The sequence below is a fragment of the Gymnoscopelus microlampas genome (assembly GCF_963454915.1).
Source record: "Gymnoscopelus microlampas genome assembly, chromosome: 10".
Classification (NCBI taxonomy): Eukaryota; Metazoa; Chordata; class Actinopteri; order Myctophiformes; family Myctophidae; genus Gymnoscopelus; species Gymnoscopelus microlampas.
In genome coordinates, this window is record NC_139947.1 from 7,821,164 (window position 1) to 7,831,499 (window position 10,336).

The following is a 10,336-nucleotide window of genomic DNA, read 5'->3' on the forward strand; positions in this document are numbered from 1 at the left end:
TGTAGAGAGGACAACTGTAGAATGAAGACACAAGCTCTGTTGGGTGTTGTGACCATAGCAGGTAAGTGCTGCTAGTCTTATTTATGACTGTTAATATGACTGTTAATAGGACTGTTAATATGACTGTTAATTATCTGTTTATGAATGTTAATATGACTGTCTCCTTGGCTGTTTCAAACAGCTATAATATTTCTGCTGCTCTATCATAAATATGAACCAAACCATATCTCTGCTGTCCTGGTGTCAGTGGGCTTTTACATTTTTACCCTTGTCTGCTTTTATATTCACCTCACTGAAGTCAAGGGACATTTTCAGATGTGCAGACAATAGGGGTGCAACAGCTAACCAAACAAATCAATTTAATCGATAATAAAAACATATATATATATTTTAGAATTCTTTACGATTCACTGATATATCAAAAATGTTTTGATGAATTGAAAAAGTAATAGATAGAATTGTTGCTAAGAAAACAATGGATAGTCCAGTGGTAGAAGACAATAACATGTATATTGTATTGTATTGTGTTCTATCCTACAGGGCTGTGGAGCCTGTCCTTATGTGTCACTCATCAGTACCATTTTGTAAATATCAAAGTGAACTGGACAGATGCTCAGCAGTACTGCAGGGACAAGTTCACAGACCTGGCTACTGTACCCACCCTGGAGGACGTCAACACACTGGACCGTATGGTGGATGGAGTAAATATTTACATTTTGTACTCATTTACACCTTTCTTACACCTGCTTTTGAATCATGCTGAGGTGGAAAAAATACCCTTTTTTTGGGGGTGGTCTTTTTAACGTCTACTTGTTCTTTTGTGAGCACCCCAGACAGTTTTTAAGTTGTTTGTTTCAGTATTTAGATATTTGATATAAACTTTATCCGACACGCCTCCTTCCTACTGTATATGAAACCATTGTAACTTCAAACTCAATTTCAATAGAGGAGAGATCAAGTTGATACAAACTAAATGTTTCATCGAAAAAAAGATAAAACATTTTGGCTTTTAGATTCTGTTAACATTTAATAGCTTTTAATAGGCAGAACCACCCGAGAAATACTGAAATAAAGGACAGTACTTGAGTAAAATGTACTTTGTTTGCCTTTTAGGCTTTGTAAACAAACATTTCACAGGCATGACAAATAACTTAATATACAAAGCATATTATCTAAATATACAAAGAAATGACTGAAATGACAGTGCTAATAAATACTGCACCATGGCCAAAAGAGAACGTATCCTTAAATGTAAAGCTCTATATTCTGATGATCTTTGCTATAGAGCAGGGGTTCTCAACCAGTGGTCCTTGAGGGGGTTCCAGGGGGTCCCCAGCCAAATTAATAGTTAGGAACCAAATTGACCCTATGTGTCTGTAACTCTGAGAGTGTACAAATGGAACCAAATGGGGTCAATTTGGTTCCATTTGTACACTCTCAGAGTTAAATGAACACTAATGATGATGATACAGTGTAGACTGGGACCCCCAAGAAATCAAAATGGTTGAGTCCCTGGCATATATTTTCAAATGGGGGTCCCTGGGCTAATATGTGTCAATTTGGGGGTCCTTGACGCGAAAACGGTTGAAAACCACTGCTATAGAGGGTTTGTTCAGTAACAGGGGTCTCGCCATCTCTCCAGTTCTTAGATAGAATAATTTATTGGCAGTTTAAAAAAAATCACAACAATGTCACTATTTAGAAAAACGCCAACGTGGATTACACACAAAAAAGCCAAAGCGTGTTTCCATTGTGGGCCACCTCTCAATATCTTGTAGGAGTACTCTCTCCTAATTGGATGAAATTGATATCCCAATTTGAAAATGTATTTTCTAATTACTAAAGAGAGCTTCAGAGACAGGCAGACCCCTGTTACTGAACAAACATTAAATAGCAATGATTACTAGAGGACTATTAAGCTATTTAACATTTATTTTAACAATGAATTGATTAATTAATCTTTTTTCAAGTTAGAAAACATAGCCCATTTACAAGCTCATAATGAATGCAAAGCACGGCCATATGGGTCAGTTCAAAGAAGAAATTACCACATCACATGGCCAGGCAAATGTATTTGCCGTGTGATGTGGAAAGCACTTTGAATTACTTTACATAAAACATTAAGACTCAGAGCAAACACATGATGAAAAAGAACATAACAAAAATATAATCAAATGAAAATAAGTAGAAAATAAAAGTTAAATTAAAGTGCTGAAGAAAAAAAGTCAGCAGTGATGGGGGCAGACATTTGTGAATACAAATGGTGTTAATAGTGTTTAGAGAAGTTGTTAAAAACACATTTATGTGGAATGGTTATTGTGAAAAATATACCTGAAATATTATATCAAAAAGTTTTAGCTCTTGTTTTTTTTAAATTCTTTATCTAGGACAGTGTTCCACTTCCAGTCTTCCCCAGTAATACAATTTGAAGAATTGTTTAAAACTTTAATTAAAGTTAATAAGACGACCAGAGGGAGTGCGGTGCCCATGTGTGAAGTCGATCTACAAGCCGATCTGCAAGTTTGTAGATCTGCTATTTTCACTGAATGTTTGCCCATGCATAGGTTAATGACTTTGGTGTCATTTCTTTTAAGTTAGTCTGGATAGGCCTGTATAACGATGTCACCAGTTGGACTTGGAGATGGTCACTGGCAGATGAACGCTTCTACAAAGATGCAGAGGAACACCAGTTCAGCAAATGGGCTCATGGTGAACCAAGCAACCCAAAGAAACTTTGTGCCTTCATGTCTTCTAATGGTACTGGTGAATGGAGAGATGGCAACTGTGCAATTCAGCGCAACGCAATCTGCTTTGACGACACAGGTGAGATGTGTTTATTATCTCCACCAGGCCGGAACTGCTGGGGCGCAGTGGTGGAAAAAGTACTGACATTTTATACTTAAGTAAAAGTATCAATACCACGTATGTAGAAGTACTCTGTTACAAGTAAAAGGCCTGTGTTCAAAATGTTACTTGAGTAAAAGTACAAAAGTATTGGCATCAAAATATACTTAAAGTACCAAAAGTAAAAGTACTAAAATGTTTAGAAATAGCAGATCTACAAGCACACAACTCACAACTCACAATGCGTTGACGCGTTGTGAGCTTAAATATCGGCTATTTTCAAATAGCCTATGTATGAAACAGGGCTAAAGTGGTTCATGTTTGTTTTATAATATAATCATTTATATCTGCAAAGTAACTGGTAACTAAAGTTTTCAAATAATTGTAGTGGAGTAAAAGTATAATATTTGCCCCTGAGATGTAGTGGAGTAGAAGTTAAAGTATTGAAACTGGTAAATACTCCAGTAAAGTAAAAAATACCTCAAAAGTGTTCTTAAGTGCAGTGCTTGAGTAAATGTACTTAGTTACTTTACACCACTGCTGGGGCGGCGATTACGTTTTCGCCCCTGTCCGTTCGTCCCTGTCTGTCTGTCTGTCTGTCTGTCTGTGAGCATCTAATCTTGGGCAACACTCGACCGATCGTTGTGAAACTTTGCACACCCACTCCCAGTATGCCATAATAGTACCTCCAAACTGTAAGCGTAGATTTTGGTTAGCCTGGCTCCAGACCATTCTTGGGTCCCAGTGATATATCTAAAAATATAAATTGATACACTTGTATCAAACAGGGGTCTGTATCAAACTGCCATATTGTGTACATTCTATACAGGAACTCACTGTAGTTTATTTTCAGAACCGAAATATATCATCACTACAAAGTATCTGACATGGTCAGAGGCTCAGAGGGAGTGCAGGGAGAAACACACAGACCTGGCCAGTGTGAGGAACCAGGCTGAGAACCAGGAGATCCAGAAGATACTGCTCTACGGGGACTACTGGATCGGTCTGTTCCGAGACTCCTGGAAGTGGTCCGATGGGAGCAGCTCCTCATTCAGGCACTGGGCGATAGGGGAACCAGATAGTGGTCCAGGCGCATGTGCTGGCGGTCGGCCTAAATGGGGAGACTGGAAATGTGACAAAAAACATTCCTTCATCTGCTACAGTGGTAAGTGATAACTTATAACTCACCGCTACTTTGGCTATAAAGTGCTGCGGTTCAGAGCTGGCCCAAGGTTTTTGGGGGCTCTAAAATGAGAATTCTACTGGACTGTATATGGAGCCGTCTGGTTCATTCTAAACTACCCCCAATACCCAGCCAGAAAGATTTGGCACCATTAGAAATACAATTAGATTCATAAGTCAAATTAAATCTAAAGGTAGATAATGTGTCATACTTAATATTCAGTTGTAACGTTCAGAATCAGTAACGTGTGGTATCAGTCTATTAAGGTAATCTATAGAATAAATCCACTAAAACAACAAAGAAAGGATGAGATGAGGGCAAAGGTCAACATGTGAATGTTACTGTCGATTTGTTCTTTTATCCTTCAATTTTGGCCCAGAGAAATAAGGACGAACATTATAGAGGATATGCGTGTGACATCATCATCAAACCCGGAAGTTATGCAGGAATGCCTACTGAGTGTCAAAAAAATACTTTCTGGCCTTGACAGTCCATGCATCCAAACAGAAAAGTCATATCTGATTGCATTAAACAACATTAAACAATGTTAAACTAATTTTGCATGTTTCTTTGCCACTCGATGTGCCATTCACTTTAAGCATGCGCATATCCTCTATAAAAAAAGATGAAAAATATATATTATACTGTGAAGAATATTGCTTATAGTATATGGAATCTAATCAATGAAATGGGTGTTTATTTTCAAAGCACCAGTGGAGAAACACGTGTTGAGAGTGAAACTGACCATAAACTCCTCTCTGGATGTGAACGACCCTGCAGTGCAGGAAGCCATTTTGGAGCAGGTAGAATCAAACTGTATTAATTAAAGGAGAACTTCACCCATTTTCAACCTTATGTTCATAAAATTAGTCCTCACTAATGCTCATTATGAGATAAACATTTCTGTCTACTCACTGTGTGTCTCAGAGGAGGGCTGAAAAGTATTATTGAATAAAAGATCAAACATTAGATTATCTTTTAATAGGGATGAACCTCCTTCCTTCTCAACTCTAGACATTGAGACTTGGTGGAGTTGGGAATGGAGGTGGGTTGCTTGCTGAAAAAAGAATGTCAGGGACAGAGCCACTGTGATATGTTGCAAGTGGGTGACCTGCTCCTTTATTTCATGATGTTTTCATGTACTGTCTGTATACCTTTGCCTCCTTTGCATCTCATTATTATGCATGTTGATGTTGAATGTTTTACATATTCTGCTTTCCTGAGCAGTTCAGTGGCGCCACCCGTAGGAGATGATGATTCTGCATGGGCAGCATAAGCTTCAATGTCTACTGTCCATGCCAGGACCACAACCAATAATGTAGACAAACCCCTACAATACTGTTTATGAAATAACTTGTAGGCTACTATACAACCTTTTTGAATTTTTTGAATAACTTTAGAATTTACGCCTATAATGACATGCTGTGGTGGAAAGCAACTAAGTACTTTTACTCAAGTATTGTACTTAAGTAACATTTTTAGGTACTTTTACTTTACTGGAGTATTTCCAATTTCCAATACTTTTACTTCTACTCCACTACATCTCAGGCAAATATTGTACTTTTACTCCACTACAATTATTTGAAAACTTTAGTTACTTTCTAGATTTTGATTATCATTACAAAACATACATTAACCACTTCAGCCCTATATATTTCGTCTATTTGAAAATAGCCGATCTACAAGCTCACAATGTGAACATTGTGAGCTTGTAGATTTACTTTTTTCAAAAGATTAGTATACATTTGAAAACTTGGGAAATTCTGCATAATGAGTACTTTCTACTTTTGGTACTTTAAATACATTTTGATACCAATCATTTTGTACTTCTACTCAAGCAAATTTTGAATTCCGGACTTTTACTTGTAACAGAGTATTTCTACATTGCAGAATTTATATTTTTTCTCAAGTAAAACATTATAGTACCTTTTCCACCACTGATGACACGCCCCAAAGAGGAACACCAGGTTGAAAGTGGATGAACAACAATGTACATTTAAGTGGATTATGAGACAATGGGCCCCTGGCAGAGACTTGTAAAATGCACCCCCGGCAGGTCCACTGACTAACCCAGGATTTTAGAGATTCAATGCCGTTTTGAACTTGCTTTATGCATGCCCCTCTAAAGTCCTACAGATAAACTGGCGGGATAAACATGCACGCATTATGATGGGTTCGATCCCGGGCACCGCCAACTCAACGTGTGAGTAGCACGGCTTAGGTGCGGCAAGTCGTGCGGTAAGTACTGAGAGCTGATGGTAGGTGTTGCCCTCCACCACAGCAACCCAATCTGATCTATTTACTTACTCTATCTTGTGACATCTACAAAGTGAATGTTTAGGCCATTCCTTCAGTTTTCACTAAGACTTTTGGGGCCTTGTTATCGACATGAGGGCCTTCCGAGCTCTTGGGCCCCTGAGCATGAGTGGTAATCCAACCCTGACCATGTATAACACACGATCAGATGATGATGACCAGACACTGTTCATAATAATAATAATAATAATAATAATTGCTTGAATTTATATAGCGCCTTTCATGAACCCAAGGACACTTTACATCAAATCATGAGAATCATTCTGCTTTGTGTCTCAGATGAAGCAGAAAATGAAGGACCACCAGGGGGCGCCAGCAGACATCAAAGTGAGGTGGGTGGAGCAGGCTGATGGAAGGATCTTCCACAAGGAAGACAAGAAGAAGAAACGGGAGAGGAAGCCTGTTCTGACAAAGAGCGAGCTTTAAACCACTTAAAGGAGCACTTCACCCATTTTCAACCATATCTTCATTTTAATTGGTCCTCACTAATGCTCATTATAAGATGGCACCATTTCTGTCTACTTACTCCGCGTCTCATTGGTGGGTTGTGGACAGTTCAGAAACCTGCCCACCAATGAAATCTTGTTTCTAGTGACCAAACCTGCTTACTGATGACCGACACTGGTGGGCAGGTTTCTGAATGTCCAAAACCCTTGAGACACGGAACAAGTAGACAGAATGGTGTCATCTTATAATGAGCATTAGTGAGGACCAATTATATGAAGATAGGTTGAAAATTGGTGATGGCCTCATTTAAGGTCCATCTGCAATGGTTTTTCGTGTCCATATCAGACATATATCCCCAGATATATCCCATAATATAGGACGATCCTGATAGCATCCCATATGTAGGACGATCCTGATAGCATCCCATATGTAGGACGATCCTGATAGCATCCCATATGTAGGACGATCCTGATAGCATCCCATATGTAGGACGATCCTGATAGCATCCCATATGTGGGCGATTCTGATAGCATCCTATATGAAGGATGATCCTGATAGGACGATTCTGATAGCATCCTATATGAAGGATGATCCTGATAGGACGATTCTGACAGCATCCTATATGAAGGATGATCCTGATAAGATGATGCTGATAGCATCCCATATGAAGGATGATCCTGATAGGACAATCCTGATTGCATCCCATATGAAGGATGATACTGATAGGACGATTCTGAAAGGATCTCATATGAAGGATGGCCCTTCAATAGTAATAGTCTTTGCATTGTTTCTGTGATGCTGTTATTTTTTTAATCTCTAAACTGTTTCCACCAAGTTTTAGCCCATTCACTGAATTTAGATATCACCAGACATGTCAGTAGCAATACGTCTATAACATTTTAAATGACCAAAATAGGGACACCATGTTGAAAATGGTTAATATTAAAGGCATAGTATTATGTAACTTTGCCATGTGTTTATATAATAAAATAATATGTCATTTTTTTTACCAATCATTTCCCTCTATACCAGCAGTCATCAGCCGCTGGAGTAGTGTAGTGTTTACCTGCAGGAACACATTGTCCTCTCGCTGTATTTTTGGAGTTTTCATTGTTTGTTCCCCGTCTAACAAAACAAACAGTGAAAACGTCAAAATACAGCGAGTGGGCAGTGTTTCTGTAGGTAACCACTACACTACTCCAGTGGCTGACTGCTGGTATAGAGGGAAGCGATTGGTAAAAAAAAGAAAGCATTGTAAATACAGGGCAAAGTTACATACTATGCCTTTAAGTCACGTGAACTGAATTCATAAAAGAAAAATAGGAATAAATGTCATTACACACCAGGAGCGACGCGAATAAACAAAACGAAAATGGGACGCGATTATTTCCCATAAAGATTTAATTTCGGTAATCGCTCATTCCTTTCATACAGGTTCATAATTGGATTTGTGCTGAAAAATCGACCTCGTTTCGAAGAATAATTACGTAGCTTAATCGCGCTCTGTGTGCATGTAGCCTCCTCATAAACACAAACAGCTGTTTAAATCAATGCAAATTAATCGCACAGAATAAACGTTCACGGTGTGTACGGACCTTAAGAGTTCAACATTATAACATGTAATGTATAATGACTTACATTTTGTAATGTCTTACTTTTTTATCTGAAAATAATAAAACAAAGTGAAACTATGTATTACAATTGTAAGAATCTCTATTCATTTTTCCTGATCTAATCTTTGTGGTGTTCTCTCTCCTAATTGGATACAATGCGTAACCCACCTGAAAATGCATTTTCTACTTACAAAAGAGCTGGAGAGACAGGGAGACCTGTTACTGAACAGATTCTTCTGTAAAACTGCTGGAAAAACTCATTATAGTCACACAATTCAATTGGGTTTAACCTGTCTCATATTTTCCTGTGAAAAAAATCTTTCCTCTAATAGTTTAAATACAACTGCTAATCCAGTTTTAAAATAGGTTTAAAAATACTGGTGCAACTGGGCTTGAATTTAACCTGTGTCAGTTTATTTCATTTTAAAGTGAATTTAAACTGTATATGGTGTAAAACAAATTAAGTGAATAAAAGATTTGTCCAATCTTTCTGTGTATGTCAATACAATAGCCTACTGTACATTACTACAGCATCAGGTAGGCCTAATTTATATAATTTAAAAAGTTAACAATAAAGGACGGATGACACAAAGCACAAATGACAGATTCACTTCACAAACAAGCAAATTAAATGTCCTCATTCAACCCACTGGGAATGAGAGTATGATATCTGTAGGCCAGGGGTACTCAACTACAAATCTTGAGGGTCTACAAATCATTTTTTGAATAAGGCTAAGGTCTGTTTATTTAAGTCGGTCAATCGAGCCCAGCTTATCAAATCGGATCCCCTCCCAACCAACCAACTTAATAAAACTGGGGTGCGGCACAAATCTGGGTTGAGGCTAGAGGGGGACCCCGCGTGCAAAGAGCGCGCGCCAACATTTTGAGTTTTTTATTTTCCTCTAATCTAGCTAATTTGACACTGTGTTATGTTAATTCATCATTATTAATAACTTACGATGCATAAGTGGGTTCAGGTTCTATTATATAAGTATTTTTTATTTTAACATTTATTTGTATTATTCTAAATGACTTGGGGGGGTCCAATCTGAAACTAGGGGGAGACAAATCTCCCCCGTACCCCCCGGGATTTCCGCATCTGGTGCAGAGTATGAAAACATACATGAAAATAAACATGAAAACAACAGAACAACAATTCAAATACTTTTTCACACACCCTCCAAGAATCCCCCAAAAATGTATCTCTTTTTTCCCCCTTTTTTCCCCAGGGTCCACAGGGAGGTGCATAGGCGGCGGGTGAGCCCGACATTTGGGAAGGCTGATACGGGACACATGCACGCCCGCGCAGCGCGCGTGCATGTGTCCCGCGCGCGATTTTTTTCGGGTTTACCGCGGATAAAGTTACTTTTTGGTTACTTTATTTCGGTTTTAGGGTTAGGGTTAGGGTTAGATATTGACCAATTTATACAGAGCCCCAGGATGAAAATTGAATAATGCTGCGCACATTTATTATATATAATTTGCTCAATTTCAAAACATTTCCAGGATAACATTTGGGAAGGCTTAGCCTACCCTAGCCTTCATTACCCGCCGCCTATGGGGAGGTGTCTCGCGGCCCGGACCTCATATGTTCAAAACTGTTACTTTTCTGAATTCTTATTCAAAAATAGCAAAAGTATCACATATACAAAATCAAAAGTATCAGATCTGCAAGCTTGTATATCTGATACTTTTGCTATTTTTGAATTAGAATTCAGAAAAGTAACAGTTTTGAACATATGAGGTTTTAACCCGACAGACACGATACATGACTGGATATACTGTATTGCTGTGTGTGTGTGTGTGTATGATAGATGTACTGTAGCTATTCAATGCCAGTTTTCCTTACAATTAATTCAGTGTAACGATAGTTCATGTAGACACGGAAGGCAGAATGTTTATATACTTCATTCACACTCCCCGGACCCCCCCC

The 10,336-nt window shown here is 38.4% G+C and overlaps 1 protein-coding gene across 1 annotated transcript; it reads left to right on the top strand.

Annotated features, from left to right (window-relative positions):
- The first annotated feature begins 2,728 nt into the window (after positions 1-2,728).
- On the top strand, positions 2,729-6,877 carry LOC311053668 (chondrolectin). The gene is made up of 4 exons (XM_084069322.1): positions 2,729-2,823; positions 3,698-4,009; positions 4,736-4,830; positions 6,623-6,877. The coding sequence occupies exons 1-4, from the start codon at positions 2,745-2,747 to the stop codon at positions 6,767-6,769; spliced, it is 633 nt and encodes a 210-aa protein (XP_083925448.1). The 5' UTR covers positions 2,729-2,744; the 3' UTR covers positions 6,770-6,877.
- Positions 6,878-10,336: the final 3,459 nt, after the last annotated feature.